Below are 22,518 nucleotides of genomic sequence, written 5' to 3' on the forward strand. Positions count from 1 at the left end.
TTTTTCTGGAGACCTGTACAGGGTATCTGGTGAGAAAGAGGAAAGCAGTACGTGTGCTGCTGTGTCCTTGACAACTTAAAGAAGGCTGAGTCAAGTAAACTAAAACAAGGCCCATTGTAGATTTTTTCTTCTTGAAGAATTTATCTGATCTTGTTGTTTTCTGTTTCAACTTGTTCCCTACCTCCTTTGTATTTATATCTTCGTTTTCCCTGAAAAAATGATAGAAATTTAAGAATGTTGTTTAAGCTATTGGTTTATTCTCATATTGCCCTTCTTTTGTGTCTGGCACATACAGTTTTAGTTTTTATAGCCAGTCATCTTATTAAAGCCCACATATTTAATACATGAAAGAGCAAGACCTGGAATCCAGCCATTTAGAATCAGAACTGGAACTACCATTATTTTAAAGGCAATGTGTGATTTTTTTAATTTAATATTTAAATTTTTCCTTTATTTGGGAAAGCTTCTAAACAAATAGGTTACTATTTTATTTCTATAATTTTATTTATAATCACAACAAATGTAGGTTTCTAGTCTTGGGAAAAATTAAATTGGAAATACTCAGAAGCAGAGGATTCTTTTTTTTTTTTTTTTTAAGATTTTATTTTTTTATTTGAGAGAGAGAGTGTGCAGGGGTGGGGAGGGTGGGAGCTGGCAGAGGGAGAGGGAGAAGCCAGCTCCCTGCGGGCTGCCTGTGGAGCTGCATCCCAGAACCCAGGAATCATGACCTGAGCCAGAGGCAGAAGTTTAATGACCGAGCCACCCAGGCACCCACAGAAGAGAGGATTCATATAAAAATTTCCCCTAATATTAACTTTTTCCTCATATTGTGGGATATTCAAAGGTTTGTGTTTTTTTGTTTGTTTGTTTGTTTTTTTATAAATTGCTACGTTGTAAACCATTCTGCCTGGCTTTATTTAGAGTTACTTAAATACTTTTAAAGTTAACTATGTAAATTAAACTTTGAACTTACATAATTTCTAAAACATCAATGAATTAGTTTTATTTAATTTAGCTTCAGATTTATGCATCATTGATTATAAATTAATGACCTACACTGGTGTGAAGTGTCATCTTGTAGCCTAATTCTTTAAGCAACTGTGACCATTCAGACCAGGAAGGAGGGCAGCAAACTTCCAGATGCTTTGAGTATAAAGTTGCAGGATCCCAAGGGTTTAGAGGAATTCCTCTGGTCCAAAGGGAACTGTGGAGGAGGGGAAAACCTAGAATCAGGATGCATTCCTGTCTAGTGGTACTATAGCCTATCGGTAACTATCTTAATTCTTTTCTTGATAAAATCCTTCAACTGTTGGGTTTCCTGCCCCCCAACTCTCACACAAAAAGCTTTAATTTCTTTGGCATTAATTTGGCATTTAATTTCTAGTGGCATTTCTTTCACAACTTTGTGAAACACTTTAGATGATATTTGATAGAACTGGCATATTAGATTTTCTTTTTTGGTAATTCAGACATAAATTATATGAATAGGAACTTTCTTCTTGTTAAAATGTTTTGAACAGATTTTAAATGTGATTATCTTGGGCACTGTTAGCTGCTGCTTTGAATGCTGGTTTATTTTGTGGTGTGTATGTGTATGTGTGTGTGTGTGTGGTGTATATATATGGTTTAGGGGTTTTTTGATTAAAATTTTAAGGGTGTGGGTTTTAAAATCTAAACTTTTGATCTTTTTAAAAAATGTAACTAGTCATTTTATATGGTGGTCTTATTTTGTAAAGCCCTTCCTATGTAGCATTTTCCTATTGAACTGTTTCAAAGTTAGTCTTTTGAGAAGCATTTCGAAGCTTCCATTGAGCCAACAAGTGCTCTATTCCCCACCCCCACCTCATTCTCATTTTTTTAGGAAACAAAACAAATTATGGCTGCTTTTGCTTTTTGTGCAGATGTGCATGGAGTTGTATGTGGTTTCTGTAACTTGGGCTTCACCTTTCTTTAAGTCTTAAAATTAAGATTTTATAGTTTTTAGGATGTATCTTTACCAACTTTTTTCCTCTTTTTATAGGACTGTGTATGTTTAGTAAAAACCACATAAAGCAGCATTTTTCCTTAACGTTGTAGTGGGTCAAAAGTAACAGAGATACATATAATTAAGGCTGTAAAAAGTTCAAGGTGTGTCAGTCCCACTAGAAAGCTTCTGAATGAACACTTATGCATTTGTTTAGATTTTTGCCCTTAATGTAGCTTATAGTAAAATACAGACTAAAATAGTTTATTTAGTATTCTTCTTGTTTGGTATAAATGAAATAGAAATGCTATCAACCCAAATTATTCACTCAAAAGCCATGAAATTTAAAACAGCTGATATTTTCTTTTTTGTACTAACACTTGGAACAAATGTTTTGCTTGTGCAAATGAGATGGCTATTGTGATGCAAAGAAGTATCTTGGGAAAAAAAAAAACCAACCCAACAAATGTCCTTTCTCTGTTTTGAGTATTTCAGCTAAATACTGCAATAATTGCAGCAGAGCTTGGAGCTTCTTTCTTGTTTCTGTTCTGTGATATATTTTAACAAGTTCTCTTGAGACTTTTGAAATGTCTTGGTTTTTAGGACATGTGGTCCAACAGGGATAACTTTGTCTACAGACGCAATGGGTTAGCAGTTAGATTTTGCATGTCTTCTCATTTCTTTCCAGATTCTTTGACCCAGGGTAACCTTTGGTTCTTCTCTGAAGGCAGGAGTGAAGGAAGTTTGAGTAGGTGACTGATGATCACTGTCCATACAGCCCACAGAAGATTTGTGAATTACTTTAACAGTCTTCTTAGTCCCTCCTCCCACGCCTCCTCCCCTTAAACCAACAAATGCAAATAGCTTTCATCCCCATTTGCTAGAAATCCAGGCTTGCTCTGGCAACATGGGCTTTGTTGTTAACTCGCTTTCTCCAGAAAGGCAGTTTTATTTCTGGTAAAGGAGAAAGGCTATCAAGTGGAACCTAAGTCACCTTAATGGTAAACCTAGTAACAACTTGTTTCTCTGGAGTATTTCTAAAGGTAAGAATTACCTCAAAAGTTTCTTTATATTGTAGTTGAAGTATGGTTAAAGAAATTCATTGTCTGCTTTGTTAGCTTTTGTATACTAAATATCCCAGTCATTTCTGTTATCTCAAAAAATTCTCTTTTTTCTAAATATTAATTATTGAAATTGTTGGTACTGTTATTTGATCAGTCATTTCTAAAAACTGTTATATGGTACAAGAGAAAAGTTAGTCTTTGGTTATTTCTAGCATAAAAATGGTTTAAAATAAAAAGGAACCCTGTTTTAAGTCAAACTTGATGATTTAAATCATTTAAGAGCATTATCAAATATTTTTCTATAGCCTTGAGGAATATGACATGATTTTTCATTAGTGTTATATGAGACTTATTAGAAGTTTTTTTATGATACAGAAATGCAGATAACATTTTACTAATTAAATATTGTGTCAATACTTTTAATATGTTTTGTGGAAATTATAGCAGAGACTGCTATGATTTTTTTTAACAGCATAATGAAAATCACTCTAGAGAAGTCATTCGGTAAGAAAAAAGATACTATGATTTAAAAATTAAATGGCTTTTAAAAGCTCAGAATTGTTAGATGAGTTATGAATTGGCCTATAACAAGTGAAGTTGCTTCTTTTCATGTGAACTTTCTTCTGAAAATATTAAAGGTTTTGGAAATCGTCATCTTCTTTAATGTCATTGTGACCAAAATCTTGGTTTCTTTTGAAGCGAGCAGATAGGAGTAGCGACTGTGAAATATAATGGTCTTCATGGGAAGCACCCCCCCCATGAAGATGAAGGGAGTAGTTTACAAAGCATCTCTGATCAGCAAGTATTGTTAAAAGAACACTCTTAAAACCCTTCTAAATTTTAATTGTGATTTCTAGCTGCTTCTTGCCTTTTTTGATTTCCTTTCTAGGCTGAATACTTCTATAATTATATAACAGGTTAGGAAAACCTTATAAATTCCACTAAGTTAGATTTTATTTTAGTTTAGCATGTATGCCAAGAAAAAAGGCAGTGTCATTTAGGTACAGAGATAAATAACTTTGGACTTTTGTGTTTTGTTTAAGTTAGCGAGCTATCCTTTAACCTTTTAATTGCATTTGGGATATTTTTCCCAGTAGCATTTTTGTAAGTTTTCAATAACCTTAAGATCGAATATTCTGTGCAGGTTAAGGTATATTTTATAAGGTGTATCAAGAGTTTCTTCTCTCTTCTTGAATCTGATTATCTTAGATCTCCAAGCCCTGTCTTGAAACGGGGGAGACGAGAGCAAATCAAATCTACAAAGCCTTTCAGTATATTGGTTTTGGTTTAGTTATCCAGACGTAATTTTTAAAAGCTCCTACAAAAGACATAGCAGCATTTCCCAAATGGGGATGCTCTGTCAGACCCCCAAAACCAGCTCTTTTAAATGAGATCTCTACTTTTGTGAGTGAGTGGTTTATTTATTTTTTATATGTGGGAATTACCTTTTATTGTATGTTTAGAGCATTTTTAATACTGTCAAATTGTGGCTCTTGGTTTTGAGAGGGAAACCTACTTGGGTCATCAACAAAACTCAGAAAGGACAATGGAGGAGCCAAGGCAACAGGGCTGGGCTTGTTCATACTATTTGATGCCAACCATGCCAACTAAACCACCTCTTTTTGGTAAATAAGCAAGGAACTGGGCAGAACATTCAAGTTAGAATAGGTCCAGCAAGGGTTAAAATATGAAAAGACGGGTGCCATTTCCATAAAAACTGGGGGCAGCTACCACTAAAAATTAGAGGCCTTGTTTTCCTTTGTAACTTTTCCAGTGTTTGCCATCCTTTTCCCATGTAATGATTAGTTGTAAAATAAATAAACTTTTGAAATGAAGTGGCAGAGAGGGCCTCAAAAAGAACTTTTATACTTGTTTTGGGCACAGTAGAAAAGTGAGAAAAGTGAAAAAGTATCTTAGAGGTCTTTAAGTAATGATAAAAGAAGAGTGATAAGCAGATACCTGTGGGAGGTGTCTGACCAAGGCCAAGAGTACCCCTGCTACTATGAATGGAAGTACAGACCATGTGTCTCAGCTGGTGAACTGCTTGGGCAATAGAGATGCTTTTACAGTTATATTCTGCTGAGTCAGCCTGTGCTACTGAGGGGATCTACTCTTTAATTCTGAAACTGCTGGAGACAGATGCAGATTCTAAAGATCACTACCAGTATGCAGTGAGCCTGCATGGGTATCTCTACTGTTATTTTTAGTGGATTCATGTATGCCTCTACAAGTTGTATGGCTTTTTATCAGAATAAAATATTATAATGCTTATGTTGCATAATTGTTTTCTTTAGGGACATGACTTGTTCTGTTATTCAAAAAAGTGGCTAGGTTTATCTTTGTTGGGTCATTTTATATTTTTAATGACAAAATTGGTATTGTTCTACATTTAGGAAACAAAGATAAGTGGTAAGAGTAAAATCTAAAAATTGCTTGTATTCTTGCCATCTGCTAATATTTCAGTATATAAACCTCAGAATATTTCAATTAAAAAATCGGAAATGTTAATTAATTGCCAATAGTCATTGAGACCAGCTGAGGATGTCTTCAGAAGCATATGTTGTATCCTGTTCTGTGTATACAGAATTGTATTGGTTTGGTCCCATTTACTTAAGTATTCTTACTCTGTTATTTTGGTAATTAATAGACATAAAATGTGTTCAGATTATAAATGTTTGATTTTGAGAAAATTCACAAGAAAATTTAGAGTAAAGAAGGTACTCCTCCAATATTTGATGCAATTTTTTTCCCCTAAGGGTTTATTTAGCCGAGAGAATTGAAAAAAAGGAAAGCCCCTAAACATTGGATTATTAAGGGCATGTTGACAATTTGTTTTTAGTACTACTTTAGATATTTTTATTTGAGGTTTACACATAAGTTCCCTCAAATTTGAACCTGAAAAAATGTTTAACCAACTATTTAATTCTGCATTTTGTTTTGCTAAGTTTATAGAAGAAAATATTTTAATTGAAAGACATATCTTTTCATTATTTCCCCTCACTAATTAAAAATAGTACTCAGTTTCAGCAAAGAGCACGGGCTTTTGGGTGAGACACTCCTGAATTTGAATCCCATTTCTTTATTATTTATTTATTTTTATTTTTTTTAAGATTTTATTTACTTAGGGTGCCTGGGTGGCTCAGTCAGTTAAGTGTCTGCCTCTGGCACAGGTCATGCATGATCCCAGGGTCCTGGGATTGAGTCCCGTGTTGGGCTCCCTGCTCAGCAGGGAGTCTGCTTCTCCCTCTACCTCTGCCTCTCCCCTGGCTTGTGCTCCCCCCCCCTCTTATTTATTTGCCAGAGAAAGAGAGAGAGGGAGAGAGAGAGAGCATAAGCAGGGGAAACGGCAGGCAGAGGGAGAAGCAGGCTTCCTGCTGAGCAAGGAACCCAATGCAGACTCGCTCCCAGGACCCTGGAATCGTGACCTGAGTTGAAGGCAGACGCTTAACCGACTGAGCCACCCAGGCATCCCTTGAATCCAATTTCTACCACCTCTAGACTACATGTGTGATCCTGGGTTAGATGTTACTTATTGCACTGCGCCTCTATTTCTTTATATGTAAAATGGAGATAATATTTGCTTTACAAAATTATAAACACAACTTTTAATTATATATGCAAAGTCTCTGGCCCATTTGAAGTATACACATTTCCTTTTTCCCCCCAGTGTTGTTTTTTCAAATGAGGCGAAATTCAGATAACACAGATCATGATTATGTGCTATCGAGTATGGATTGGAAAGGGCCTCCAGGAATGCCAATTTAGAGGCTAGTGTTATAGCTTACGTGAAAAGTCACAAGAATCTGAACCAAGTCATTTCATGGGCATAAAGAAGAATACAACTAGGAAATACTTAGGTAGGCTTGGTTAGACATGTGGATGGAGGAAGAGTACAAAGATGTTGTCAAGATTTCTGACTTTTAATAATTGAGTGTAAAAGGTAATGTTCAAGATAGAGCAGATAGGATAAGCATGATGAATACTGGTTTTGGACATGTTAAGAGAGAGATGCCTATTTAAAGAGTAATTTATATATTTGAGAGAAGGAGAACATGTGCCCATGAGTTGGGGGAGGGGCAGAGGGAAAGAATCGTGAAGCAGACTTCCCACTGAGCACGGAGTTCAATGCAGGGCTCAGTTCCAGTATGCATGAGATCATGATCTGAGCTAAAACCAAGAGTCAGATGCTTAATCAGCCGAGGCCCCCAGGCACCCCAAGAGATGCCTATTTAGATTATCTATTAGTTGGCTATTGAAAACACAGCTCTGGAACTTGAGAGAAGCTTATCATGGGTCGGGGGTGGCTTACGAATGCTTAAGTGGGCAGGAGAACATAAGAGCAAGACGTTTGGCAATCATTATTGTATATAGGCAGTAGCTGAAATCGAGGGAGTAAACTTAAAGCACTCAAAACTGCGGTGGGGGTAGGGAGAAGGTGGCTAATCCTGGGGAACACCACAGGAAAATTGACAAGCAGAAGGAAGACCAGGAGAGAGTGGCTGTGTGAGGTCTAATAGAGAATTTAAAAAAGAAGACATCAAAAGTGTTTAGTGCTATTAGGAGGTTTTGGATGACCTTAGCACCCAGAGGTTCCCTAAAAAGAGTTGCCTGGAAGTGTAATTGCAGAGGGTTGAAAAATAAGAAAATGGTATTAATAGTGAACGTGGGCTAGTCTTTCAAGAAATTTGGTCGTGAAAGGAAGGAGTGAAGGTATTAGCTAGAGAGAATGTAGGTAAATAGGAGTTCCTTCTTCGGAGGAAACTTTTTTCTTGCATTTGTTAGGCGTTGACAACGAGGTTTCCCCATACCCTATCCATTGATAGAAGAGGGCCAGGAGCACCCTCAGGGCCTGGGAAGGGTGAGTGAGAATAGAGACAGGGCTGGTGTTGGTGGTGATGCTGCTGCTGCTACTTAACAGTTAACGTTTATTGAATGTATTTACCATGTGACACACGCTGAATTTAAATAATTTGCCTAAGTTCTCATAGTTATTATGTGGTAAATCTGGATTTGAACCTAATTAATCTAGAAGCAATGTCCCTGCCCTAGATAATGAGAAGCAGAGAAAGGAATATGTATAATGAGTAGTTGGTACCAGAGTCCCATGTCCATCTGATCTTTACCCTGCTTCTTCTGAGAAGATTCATAGTCCTCAGCTGGCTTCTGGCTTCCAAATGCCTGCTGTGGTGTCAGGAACATGTTTCCTTGTTTTCCTTTCCAGTAGTAACTACCCCCTGTGGTTTCCTTTAAGAGTTTTTCTTTTTTTTAAAGATTTTATTTATTTATTTGACAGAGAGAGACAGCCAGCGAGAGAGAACACAGGCAGGGGGAGTGGGAGAGGAAGAAGCAGGGTCCCAGCAGAGGAGCCTCATGTGGGGCTCGATCCCAGGACCCTGGGATCACGCCCTGAGCCGAGGCAGACTGAGCCACCCAGGCGCCCCCCTTTAAGAGTTTTTCTTAGCGTAATTGAGGTTTTCTAAAATGATGTTTTTTATTGCTAAAAATAAGGAAATAAACATGCATTTAAAAGACTCTCAGGGACATCTGGGTGGTTCAGTCGGTTAAGCATCAGACTCTTGGTTTCTGCTCAGGTCATGATATCGGGGCTATGGAATCAAGCCCCGTGTCGGGCTCCAAGTTTGGCATGGAGTCTGCTTGGGACTCTCTCCCATTCCCTCTCCCTCCCCCTCTGCCCCTCTCGCTACTCATGTTTTCTCTTTCTTTTTTGAAATAAATGAATAGAATCTTTAAAAAAAACAAACAACAAAAAACCCATTTGATGTTAAATGTTTAAAAAAAATTAAGACTCTCAGTATGCTTATGGAAAGGGAAACTGACTCTTCTGTGACAAGAAGAGTCCTTGGAGATTCAAAAGCCTAATTTCAGAGGAAAAGCAGACTCTGGTTTTTGTGTACATTGAGTTTCTGAAGCAAGGTTGGGCTTCTGGGATGGGATGGGTGGCTCCTCTGGTTCAGGTTGGGAGAGAAGAGAGAACAAATGGGACAGAATCTGAAACACCAGTCAAGGAAGCCAGCGTGATGACCTGGGTTGGCAGCAGGAGTGAATGAAAGAAGATCGGGGGGTTTACACCTGACTTTACCTCCCCCTTGCTCTTATTGCGGCCCATGACCAGTCAGTCTGTGGCATTGTGAGCTCAATGAGTCAGGGAGCAAAATTCCAGATAGAGGTATTGGGCACTTCAACTGAGCTTTTGTGAATACCAGGCCTCAAGGTTGGATAGTGATAGTGTAAGTGTAACCATCTCTATTGATATCTCTGTATTTTTCACTGTTGAGGTTTATATTATTTCTTTGGGTTTATAGTTAGCAGTTTGAAACATTTTAGTATAAATGATAGTTTAATTGTACATGCAGTTTTAAGAACAGGGAAGATGACTTGCAAAGAATTTCTAAACCTGAAAAAGTTTCCAAAGTCAAATGTTTACAATGACAGATTTTTCTTTTTTACGAGTTTTGATTTCTCCAGGCCATTCTTACTTTTCTGTTTTTGGCTATTCAGAATTTGATTTTGTTTATTTCTTGCCACGAATTCAAGGAATCTGTTTTTATAGTAATTTCTGCTCTTCTTGTCATATGGCTATGTATACAGCATTCAGTCTATCTGAGGAGAAGGAAATCATATATCATCTATCTACTTAAGGAAATAGGAATTTTATGGATCCACAGATACACTCACAGGAGACATGAACTACATGACTGGGACCATATTTATTTCGTCTGGATTTCCTAAATTGCTTAGGCTGGTAAAAAGTACACACTAAGTATTGAGTAAATGGTGGATGGAAAATCTGGAGAATACTAAGCAACCATACCTCTTAAGTCTTTTTAGATCAAAAGCAAGATACATATTCATTTATACCTCTGATCCATTTTTGTTTAGGTTCAAGTCAGCCTTATGTGTAAGCTAAACCAGCACATGTGTAACAGTAGCTGGAAATAGGAAGTTGGTGTTCATTTCTAAGTGTATTTCCTTTTCTGTGGCAATTGTATGTGCAGCTGTCTTTTCACAATTCACAGAAGACAAGCACTATCTTTCAATAATAAAGCATCTTCGTGTGTCAGCAGAAATGTATATTTAATGAGTACTATTTGGAAATAAATATTAAATAAGGTTAAATCCCTAGGCATGAAAAGTTTTACCAGCATGTTTTTGTCTGTATTTGTTAATGTTTTCTCTTTGTAAGGATGCCTCTACATCTGGTTTTTTAAAAACCGAAGACTCCCTCTGTCAGAGAGTACCTATGGACTCTCTAGTGAAATATCACATAGGAATTCACAAGGTTGTCTTTTGTCCCCCCTCCCCCTTTTTGTAATCATGTGTACTGTGACTCAAGGGAGTGAATTTAATAGCCTTTTTTGCTAGAGGACAGAAAGCAAGGCAGCATATTAGAAAAAGCATGCACTTAAGGAGACCAAACTCTCTTAGCCAAATGGGTGATGTTGCTAAATTATCTAACCTCACAGAGCCTAAGTCTCCTCATGAAGAAAGTGGGGAAACGATACCTACCTCATAGGAAGTTTGGGTGGATTACGTGGGATAGCAGATATATTAAGTGCCTAGCATGTAATGCGTAGCCAATAAATACTGGCATCTATTTCCTTTCTTCAGTTCCCCCTGTTCCAGGCTTCCAGGCCTCCTCTTGGCTTTATTTACTGCCTTCTGATCATTTCCCAAGATTTATTAATTTCTTTTGCATTTCCACAATTCACTAACTTCTCATCTCCTGGATATTTTTCTTAGCTGAACATTCTCTGTTCTATCTGAAGATAAGCTGAAGAACCAGGTAGGTTTTGTGTTAGGTATTCACATGAAAATTTTATTAAAGATGGTTAGTATATCCTTCTATATATTTCACATACTTTTTTCAAAAGGTTTTTACTCATTTTGTGGCCACTATGAACACGTGGTTATAGTGCTATATATAATTTGAACCTTATCATTTAAACAATCTATTTTGTATTGGAAATAATTTAATTAATACTTAATAGAGTTTGAGCATGGTATATATGTTATATGATTGCTTTTTGGAGATAATAAATACATGTATAATGTATATAGTTTAATTTTGATGGCTAATATATTGGATGATCACTCTTTCCTCTTTAGTTAAAACAGTTGAAAAAGTATTTTGTTCTAGGTGCTGGGGATATGGCAGTAAACGAAACCGAGTATTTGCCTTTGGAAAGCTTGCTTTCTAAAGTGAAAATTTCTTTTCATACATAAAATTTTTTATAATGCTTTTTTCTTATTTTGCTCATACATGTGTATATACCACAAATGAAGGAGCTCTCATTGTAATAGACCATTACATTTTAGGGGAAGATTTGAAGCTGTAGCTAAAGTATTTGTGTCCCAAGATTTATTAATTTCTTTTTTTTTTTTTAAAGATTTTATTTATTTATTCAACAGAGATAGAGACAGCCAGCGAGAGAGGGAACACAAGCAGGGGGAGTGGGAGAGGAAGAAGCAGGCTCATAGCGGAGGAGCCTGATGTGGGGCTCGATCCCAGAACGCCGGGATCACGCCCTGAGCCGAAGGCAGACGCTTAACCGCTGTGCCACCCAGGCGCCCCCCAAGATTTATTAATTTCAAATGCCAAATTTAAAATTTTAAAACACCAAAATTCTCAGATCAAATAATGATTTCATTACATTTGCCATGTTCCACAAAGTTACTGTTTTATTCATTACAACTTAATTATGTATTATATATAGAATATACCTGTTTTAGAGGAATAACATTGGCTTGCAGGTTGAAAATAGTTTTTGTTCATTCAGTAAGTAGTTTTTGAGGTCCTTCTGTTCTCCTAGGTTCTGTCTTAAACCAGCCTGGTGCAAGAATTTAAACTCAGGTCCAAAGCCCAGTCTGTTTCCTTTTCTTCATGCCATGTATTCAGAGGTAGAGACCAGAACTGTGGAGAGGAATAGATTAGTCAAGACAGTGAGGATTTATTTGGATTTAGTAACTAGGAAAGTGTCATTACTGACCTGGGGAAGAATTTCTTTAAAATATGTTTAGAAGAAGAAAAGCTTATTACAGGGGGCTAAGGAAACACAGAATAATAAGGAAATTGAAGTGTCAAGTATAGGTGATTCTTCTTGGTATTTGGTAGTGAATAGAAGGAGATTCATGGAAGGGCTTGAAAGTATACCAGAAACTTAGGAGAGCCAACTTCAAAATAAAGGATTTATGAGGGTTGTAAGAGAGAGCAAGGAGTTGGGGATCAAGTGATTAAATACCATGAAGAGAAAGTAGGACATTGAAACCATAACGTTCCAGAGGAACCAAAGAAGATAGTTATTAAGATATAAGTAAAGGGGATTGATTGGACTTAGAAGAGTAGAGACAAAACTTATCATTTGATGCAAGAGGAAGAGATGAGAATGAATGAAAATAAAAGCATTTTAAGATGGAGAAATGGAACGGTTATGATCACTCCCAAAGATACCCCTTAATCTTCCCATAAAATAGAAGGTAGGGTCATTTGCTGAGTGGAATAGGGTGAGAAGGAGATGGAAACTTTAACAGGGAAAAACATTCTGTTGTGGAACATACTCGGAAATTAGTGAGTTGCAGCAGTGACACCCCAATTGAGGTTAGTATGGATTTTATAGCAATCAATAATATTCTAATGTTCCAAAGCAAGAGTTGGCAACCTACAACCCAAGGGCCAGCCACATCCAGCCCATGTAGCCTGTGAGCTAAGAATGGTTTTCATATTCAAAAAAGATTTAAGAAAACCAAGCAAACAAAGAAACAAAGAAGAATGTGTGATAGAGACTGTATGCGGCCTTCAAAGCCTGAAATATTTACTATCTGGCCCCTTAGAGAAAAAGATTGCTGACCCTTGTTCTATAGCTCAAGACCAGAGAAAGCAAATGATAGTGTGCCTCAAAGGTGGGAACCAACATCCTAGACATGATCAAAGATCAAGGGGAGATAAAATAAGGGATACTAGTTAGAGGGGTATTGGTAGAAGTAGATAGGAGGTGGATAGGGAGTAAAGTCAAGTCAGAATAAAGTTAATAGATTGAATGAAAATGGAGAGGGTTTGTGACTAGATCTCATAATGATCAGGAAAAGCATGGTCAGTTGGTATGAAGCAAAGATGACAGGTAAAATTGGAGGTAAAGAAAGGTGGCACAGTAGTTGTCTTGGAGATAGAAGAGTTCTAGAAATAGCTAGGTATAACCATTTTAGGGAGGGGCTGAACTCTTGGTGATGAGGTCAGGATGATGAAGCATCAGAATTATGATGTTTAAATTCCTAAAGATGATGACAGGGAGACTGTGTGAGAAGAAATAGTGTAAATTGGGTCACTGGAGTTACTGAAGAAAGCAGAAGTGAGCGTGGAGTATGAGGTAGATGATGGTAAAGAGGTAAGGAGATTGGAGTAAGTACATGAATTACTGTAAATAAGCAGGGAAAGTGATGGTGGCAGTTAAGTGGTCTTCCCTTTCCCTGGCAGCTGAAAGACTGTTCCCTCCTCTTGGTTTGGCAAGTGATAGAAAGTAGATAAAAACGCTACAGGGAAGATGTGGTATTTTCCGTCGAAGGTCAGATTTATACATAGTCTTGAAGAATGGGAGGAGCAAAGCAGTAGATTAGTTTCAAGTTGTAAAATGAAGCCCTCAAAATAAAAGTGGTTGAGTTTTGCATAAATGTATAAATGTTTTACTTACACAGCTCTTCCTGTAAAGAATTTTTTACATTAGTACTTCTTACTATATAAAATTCATGTTTTTTGTAATAATAAAATTATTAAGAGATTAATACTAAAAACATCTCTTTTTACTTGACTGTGAACATAGACAAAAGTAACCTGGCAGGTAACTTTCATTTGACATGCTCGGACTGTCTGGATAGGGCTTACTTGGGTGTGATGGTATTCTTTCCATGACAGTGTTAATGTAGAGTCTATATTGTAGTGTATGAAATTTTATTCCTAGACATACATGTAGGAACATAATGTACTTGAGCCATTAAAAATGAAGTGCAGGGAATTCCTCTGGCCTCTGAAAGATGAACTAGGAGTTGATAGCTGTGTTGCTGTGTTTTTCTATATTGATGGGTAAAGTGATTACTGCATATGGCATGGTTAGATATTTTGGCATGGTATTTTCTGAAAGGAAAACTCTTTTCTGGGCTAAGAACTAAAAATAGGAGAAGGAGACAAAAGGTAAATTGCTAGAAACGTTCACTATGCTAAGTTTGAAGTTACTGGTTTGTCTTATAAAAAAGCCTCTTTATTTTTTTCTGGAGAATTTGACTACTTGCTGATAATCTGGAATCTTAAATACCTAAAGCTTCATTTTATGTACATATGTATGTATATATGTATGTATGTATGTATGTATGTATTTAGATTTTATTTATTTAGTGGGAGAGAGGGCACACGTGTGTGAGTGGGGGGAGGGGCAGAGAGAGAATCTCAAGCAGACTCTTGCTGAGCATGGAGTTCGATGTGGGGCTTGATCTCATGACCCCTCAGATCATGATCTGAGCTAAAATCGAGTCAGACACTTAACTGAGTGAACCACTCAGGCGCCCCCTGAAACTTCATTTTAAATGGTACTTTTATTTTAAGTTTTTAGTGAATAACCTTTGGAATATTTTTAAAGGTTGAGTTAAATTTCTTTATAGTCCTAAGAAGACAGTACCTATGTCATTTACTTGAGTTTTATTTTTGTGTTGTTTTTTTTTCCTCAGTGCCCGTTACAAAGAATATAGCAAAAACACAGTCTTCTCTTTCCAAAGCAACCCAGCGTTCAATGCAGTCTCCACAGAAAACTGCTGTAATACTACCAACACAGCAGATCAGGAAATCAGCTCGCACTAAACCACCTGGACAGACTTCAGTCCCTAAGAAGGGAAGTGCTGTTAAAAATCTCACACCAAGGAAAAAAGCCCCAAAAAAGGTTAGTTAATCTCCTCCTAATTTGTATTATAGGTCTCTGCAATGCCTTATTTATAACATAGAGTTTAGGATTTACTAAGAGTATGATGAGGCCCTTTAGGAATGTACTGTACGAAGAGCATATATAAAGCTTTTTAAAGCCCACATCAAGATTGGTATTTCTTTTCTTGGGTAAACTTAAAACTTTGAATATTGTTCAACTTTTTCAAAACTACATTGGGAATACTGTGTGGGTATATTTATGTTCAGGCCAATTTATTTAAAAGTCAGTATACTTTAAAAATGAATGTGAAGTGAGTTTTACTGTACATAAATTATACCTCAATAAAGTGGGTGGAAAGGGGAATCATAGTGGTAAATTCAATGATGCTAGGCCACCTAACTGACTCCCCCAAAGAAAACAACTTTAAAACCTGGAAATAATAGAAAAAACAGCTACTTGAAGATACTGGAGATTGAATGGAAGCAGACATGCTGGTTGAGGGGAGTATGCACAGGAGGTAGGGGTATTACACAAAATTCTATATCTGACAAAAATACTCTTCAAGAGTGAGGGTGAATTAAAGACATTTTCAGATAAAAGCATACTTAGAGAATTCCACACTGGCAGACAAGCACTATAAGAAATGCTGAAGGGAGTTTATCTCTGGGTAAATGTGAATTATTTGTTTTTTGCTTTTTTTCATCTTAATTTCTTTATGATAATGTGACTAAAGCAGTAATTATAATATGGTCTTGTGGGGTAATGTAATATATATGGCATGATATAATACATCATTACATATTATCAATACATAACATGATGTAATACATATAACAGTGTAAAGGCTTTGAGTGGGAATATGGATATCTTGCAAGGTTTCAACATTTTATGTTAAGTAGTACAGTATTAACTATATGGGTTATACAGTGTAATCCCCGGGGCATATTGTAAAAACACAAATGCAGAGAAGTATAGCTAAAAAGTCAGTAGGAAAACTAAAATGGAATTCTAAGGGATATTCAACAAGTAATTGAAAAAAAAAAAAAAGAAAAGGAGGAATAGAGGAATAAAACACACAGGAGACAAATAGAAAAGAAATAATAAAGGGTATATCTGGACCCAAACATATTAATAATTACTTTAAAAGTTAGTGAACTAAATTTTCTAATTAAAGGACAGAGATTATAAAAATGGATTTTAAAAAGACCCAAATGTATCTGTTCTACAAGAGATGTATTCTTTTTTCTTTTTTTTTTTCTTTTTTACAAGATATGTATTTAAAGATTGCTTTATTTATTTTAGAGGCACAGAAAGAGAGAGAGTGAGCAAACAGAGGGAGGGGCAGAGGGAGAGAGAGAAACATCCCCATACTTCTCACTGAGCTTGGAGCCCAATGCGGGGCTCAATCTCAAGACCCTGAGATCATGACCTGAGCTGAAACCAAGAGTCAGATGCTTAACCGACTGCACCATCCAAGGGCCCCACAAGAGATATATTCTTATTGTAAAGACATAGAATCTTCCTAGATCTTATTAGAACTAAACTAAATTTCAGCAGTAATAAACATTTCTGAGTTCAGCCATCTGATATCAATATATATAACATTTCTGTTTTGTTTCAACTAATGTTTACAGTATGGAGCAAAATGACAATGCCATTTTTATTTTATTTTTTTTTAAAGATCTTATTTATTTATTTGAGAGAGAGCAAGAAAGCACAAGCAGGAAAAGTGGCAGAGGGAGCCGCAAAGGGAGCGGCAGAGGGAGAAGGAGAAGAAGGCTGAGCAGGGAGCCTGATGTGGGGTTCGATCCCAGGACTCTGGGATCACCACCCGAGCTGAAGGCAGACGCCCACTGACTAAGCCACCAGGCGCCCCTGATTTTAAAATGCTTAAATTAGGGGCGCCTGGGTGGCACAGCGGTTAAGCGTCTGCCTTCGGCTCAGGGCGTGATCCCAACGTTGTGGGATCGAGCCCCACATCAGGCTCCTCCGCTGTGAGCCTGCTTCTTCCTCTCCCGCTCCCCCTGCTTGTGTTCCCTCTCTCGCTGGCTGTCTCTATCTCTGTCAAATAAATAAAATCTTAAAAAAAAAAATAAAATAAAATGCTTAAATTAATACTGGTATTTTTATTTCAAAAAGCATTCAAAATTTTTAAATAAAAATTGAAAGTCAATAACAATATATTTCAAATATAAAATCATAAACATCGAAAAAATCAAATAAGCAGGTTATTCTAATGTAAATCATTAGCAGATTAAAATTTTCAAATTCAAAATAAATTGCATAAAATTAAGGAAATTTGTGATATTTAAAAGGAAATAATGCTTTATTTTAAATGCATTTTGAAAACTAGAATGTATCAAGGGTGTCATTGATGCATTTTTTTTTTAAAGGTTTGTTTATTTGAGAGAGAGAGAAAGTACAGTGGGGAAGGGCAGAGGGAGAGAGTCCCAAGCAGACTGTGCTGAGCATGGAGTGGGCCTTGGGGCTTGATCTCATGACCCTGAGCTCACAACCTGACCTGAAGCCAAGAGTCAGAGGGTCAACTGACTCTGCCACCCAGGTGCCCTTGATGCGTATTTTTAATGTATATTTTCCAGGTGCTGAAAAAAGTCTTTGTGATTAGCTGGTATAATGATGAAGATATAACTCCATAAAGTTTCTCCTCACTTCTTTATTTTCAAATAATTCCAGTGCTAATTTGACAATTTAAAAAAGGTGTTTTTGAAAATATTGTTTATAAGGTGGTAGGGTGGGACAAGGGACAGATTCTATAATTTTTTTGGATAATAAACTATTTTTTGTTTCAAAGGAAGAATTTTAATTCACCATCTTCTTAGCTTTATTATTTCATCATGAAAAGATGAAGATTCTCATGCAGTTACCTATATCCCTTTTTCAGTACTATCACACCATAATTTAATTATTTTTTAAAAAAGATTTATTTATATGAGAGAAAGAAGGCAAGAGAGAGCAAGCAAGAGCAGAAGGGGCGTGGAGGGGGGAAGGGCAGAGGGAGAGGGAGAAGCAGGGAGCCTGACACGGGGCTTCATCCCAGGACCCCAGGATCATGACCTGAGCTGAAGGTAGACGCTTACCCAACTGAGCCACCCAAGTGCCCCCATAGTTTAATTATTTAGGAAGTCTTTGAGCTACAGTACAAATTATTCTTACAGTAGACTCTTTGTCAACTGTCCAGGTACACCTCCCCCACCCCTTTAAGGATTCTAGAGGTATAGAAGCACATTTTTCAAATAAATGTACCTTTATTCAATTTATAGTGTTAATACAAGCATACTATCTTGCTATGTCTTAAGTCAGAGGATTTAGATTTCAGATTTTTAAAATACTGAAAGAATGAGACTATATCAACGCAATAATTATAATTCAGTACTTAAAAAACAATTTACTAGAATACAGTGAACCCAAAGGACAGTCATTAATTTAAACAAATAAGGAAAATACAACATTGGATGTTATCCTATTTTATCCTCCTTTGTCCCTGCTTTTAAAATATCCTCTATTATTACCTTTTCTAGGTACAAGACCCCCTTCTCTGACATTGGAGAGCCCTATTTGAAGGTAGCCCCAAGAAAACCCCAAGAGTCAATATAAAATAAATAAAACACTAGTGATATTTAACAATGCCCAGAAGACATTTGGTTCTTATATACAATAGGCATAATTTTATATGGACTTTAGCAAACCACTTGTAATTTTGTCAAAATTATCATATATAATATGGAGAAATACAGGCCAGATGTAGTAAAAACCAGATGAGTGACTGCTTTGTAAAGGCAAAGTCTGTCCTCTGCCTTGTTGAGGTTCCCCACCCCCATTTGATGTGTTGCTGGATTGGATTTGCAGACTTCACTTTAGCAGTGTGAAAAAAACTTGTCATACAGGGAACCTCAGAAAATAAAAACAAACTTTACAGAGTGAGCTATTTGGCTAAGGTGTTGACCAGTTGGAGGAGGGGTAATGCTGGGAATCCCATACTCTTGGTCTCTTTTTCTTCCACCTGACCAGCTCATGGGCCCCTCTGAGGAGCACAGTTTGGAAAGTACTGTAATTTGTGACACACACCGGGGTTTCCAACCCCAAGGACTTTTGACAGCTGATGATTTGTGACCAGTGATGCTGATAATTTTCTGATCTCCTTATCTAAGAATTTTTAAAAATGTGTAATATATACTTGTGCTTTTTTTTTTTTTTACAGGAAAAATATTTTCCTGTTTTGTGTTCTACATCTTCAGCTTCTATAAATTCCCTGGCCAGAGACCGTCGTGTTTCATATGATAAGGATGCCACTCCTGGCACATCTAAAATAGTGATGTCAACAGGTAAATTAGTGTTTTTTCAAGGGCATAAAATTACTAATCTTTTATTCTGTGTTATTTTAGTGTCTTTGAAATTCGAGGAATAAAATAAGAGGAAAAAAAGATGATGATAAAACACATTTTTGGTTTTTTCTTAGCATTTTTTATATTAAAGTATTTTGAAATTCTGGTTGTTCATTTTGATGTTAAGGAAAAACTGTTTAAATACACAAGTCACTTGAAAATTCACTACTCTTAAAGTATTTTATTCAGCTTAGTAAGATTTACAAAATTTACATCATTGTCAAGTCTATTTTTGTTTTCCCTTTATCTTATTTCACAATGTCTTTTTGTCTTGTATGTACTTTTAAAGCTACTTCAAATCTTTTTAAAATGCCTTTTAAAATTTTGACAGATCCTTACCTGTCAAGGGGCATGATGACTTTAAATTATTCTGTTATGTGAGAGTATGAAATGACACAGACCTAGACTGAACAAATCGCCCTTTTATTTGTCATTTCTTCTACGTTTTCTTGTTCCCTTCCTATTTTTTAAAGCATGTACCATTGCTTTTTCTCCTAGTTGTCTTTCTTATACTTTTCTGTTCCTTGGACTTTTCTCCCCAATTTCCCTTTCCTGATTAAAAAGAAATTATTTTTTTGAAATAGAAATCACTTAAAGATTATTGTAACATACCTCATTTTGTCAGTTTATTATTTCTGATTTTTAGTCTGTTGGCAGGAGAGACTAGCTAAGTAAGTATAACACAAAGGAGATAAAACATGGAAATCTTTGTTTAGCTTCACTTGTGTTCAGTAGGACTTTGTTCATCCCATCAGCACCATGGGTTTTTATTTTTTTAAAAAAGATTTATTACTTATTTTAGAGAGAAAGAGAGCATGAGCAGGAGGGGCAGAGGGAGAGGGAGAGTGATTCTCAAGTAGACTCTGCACTTAGTGCAGAGCCCAACTCGGGGCTTGATCCCACTATCCCAAGATCATGACCTGAGCCGAAACCAGGAGTCAGACGCCCAACCAACTATTCCACCCAGGCACCTCTGGTTAAGTTTATTTTGTTTTTTTGGTTTTTTGCCCTATGATTGTTTATTAGCCAGGTCCTAACTCAAACATTTGCTGAGGAAGAATTACATAATTGGCATGATAGTAAAGGTGGAGGCCTTTTGACCACTGGACATTTACCATTTCTTTATATAGATAATCCAAACAAGATAAAGATGATGAGAAGATACAGTTGAAATAATCCACCCGATTAGAATGATAGGAGAGAAATATTCAACCAATATTTGTTAAATTAATAGCAGTCTAATTGGTATAGCCTTCTTAGAATGGAGTTTGGAATAAAACCAAAAAATGTTAAAGCATTTAAACATACTTGGTAATTTATCCCAAGGAAATAACTCTAACAATGAAGCTATACACTAAAAAGGTACTTACTAAAGATTTATCTCTAATAGCAAGGCATTGGAAATAACTCCAGTGTACCCAAACTAGGGAACATTTCATTAAATTATGGTACACAAATAGTATGTCATGGAATATAGTCATTTAAAATGAATATTTTGAGCATTATGTAGGTGGATACAAAAATGGATCAGTTATCTATTGCTGTATAATTTTAACACTAACTGAACCAGCCCTGGTTAAGTTTTTAATAGCTGTTTAATTTCTGTGACAAAGTCAATCCTTCCTTTGGCTATTGCCACAAGGTTGAATTATCATATATTTCAACATAGTGAAAGTGAGATTAATGGGTTTTTATTTTACTGAATATAGACCATGTATATGTAAAATTTGGCAATATAAATTAGGTAATGGATAAAAATAATGTGTATCTTAATTTAGGGGGACAGTATATTTTGTTTGGTAATAATGTACCCTCATATTGTTACATTGTATGTTGATTTATATTTATTGATTCTCAGTGAAGAAATATGGAAATATGACATTTATGTGATTATAATTGATTTGCTTCTAAGTCATATACTTTTATTATACTAAAGAAAGTATTATTTTTTAATTGTCTTCAGTGAACCTTGGCATGTATATAAAGATCATTTTTATTTTCCTTACTGAAAAAAAATTACTCTAAGTCATTAGAACTTACTCTGTGGCATGTATCTTAAATTATTTGGTTACTTTAGAAAATACAATGAAGGTGCAATGTTGCTGATTTAAAATAAATTCAGTCCAAGGAGTATATTAACATGACCAGTTTTGAAAGAGAATTCTTGTACTGTGTGTACAGTTAAAAGGTGAAAATATTTATCTTTATACCATTTTATATGATGTGGGAATATGTGAAGAATTGTGATGCTACTAAAAGTTGGATAGTTTTTATTATAATTATTTTAGGCAAAATTCTAGAAAATCGAATAGGCATTTGGATTATTTCTAGATTTAATATCTTTATACAAATGTGAAAATGTATTTACATTCATATTTTTAGGTAGCAGAAATGATTGTTGATATTAACTATATTTGGGTTCTCTTTGAGTGAAGTTTGGCTAGTGGGATATAGTAATTAATAATGTAGTGTTTATGTTGCTTTTAACCAATCTGTTTGGTATATTTATATACACGTTTCCTCAAGTCTGTGTCTATATAAACAAACATGGAAACTCTGGCCCTCACCTGGATCAGAAGAAAATCCAGCAGCTGCCTGACCACTTTGGCCCGGGCCCCGTGAATGTGGTGCTCCGGCGGACCGTGCAGGCCTGTGTGGATTGTGCCTTTCAAAGTAAGACTGTTTTTGGATTTCTTAAGCCAGATCATCGTGGAGGAGAAGTGATAACTGGTATGCTCAACTTATCCTTTATTCAGCTTTTCTTACAAATTTGATTTTAGGTTTTGAAAAGGCAAGGATTTTATAATATATGGATTATTTTATAATATTTATAGTATATTAACTATAGTATTGGCATACTTACATTGATATAATAGAGTATTTATAATAAATACCTGTTTATAGATTTTTAACTCTGATTTGGAAAGTTTAACTTTGCGTTCAAAATAGACAATGATCAGAGTTATACTGTAAATTGAGGTAAAAGATTTTTTTTAAATGCTGTATTAAGCTTACTATAGACAAAATACCTTGGTTGATAATACATTTTAATGTTTTTAGAAAACAGGCTGACCTATAAGAAGCTCTAAATGAAAATGTGACTCAAGAAATGCTTACGAGATCAACTAGCTTTTATGATCGTCCGATCAGATACTACATTTATGCCC

General features: G+C 35.9%; 1 protein-coding gene across 3 annotated transcripts in view; it reads left to right on the plus strand.

Annotated features, from left to right (window-relative positions):
* SCML2 (Scm polycomb group protein like 2) overlaps nucleotides 1-22,518 on the plus strand; it is a 94,008-nt gene that overhangs the window by 56,136 nt on the left and 15,354 nt on the right. For all 3 annotated transcript variants that reach the window (XM_045778014.2, XM_087860365.1, XM_087860366.1), the window contains exons 8-10: nucleotides 14,758-14,966; nucleotides 19,168-19,291; nucleotides 21,878-22,081. In XM_045778014.2, the coding sequence (XP_045633970.1) occupies nucleotides 14,758-14,966; nucleotides 19,168-19,291; nucleotides 21,878-22,081 (537 nt within the window). The remainder of the gene's footprint in view (nucleotides 1-14,757; nucleotides 14,967-19,167; nucleotides 19,292-21,877; nucleotides 22,082-22,518) is intronic.

This window comes from Ursus americanus, chromosome X (assembly GCF_024610735.1).
Source record: "Ursus americanus isolate L20-20 chromosome X, mUrsAme1.1.p, whole genome shotgun sequence".
NCBI lineage: Eukaryota > Metazoa > Chordata > Mammalia > Carnivora > Ursidae > Ursus > Ursus americanus.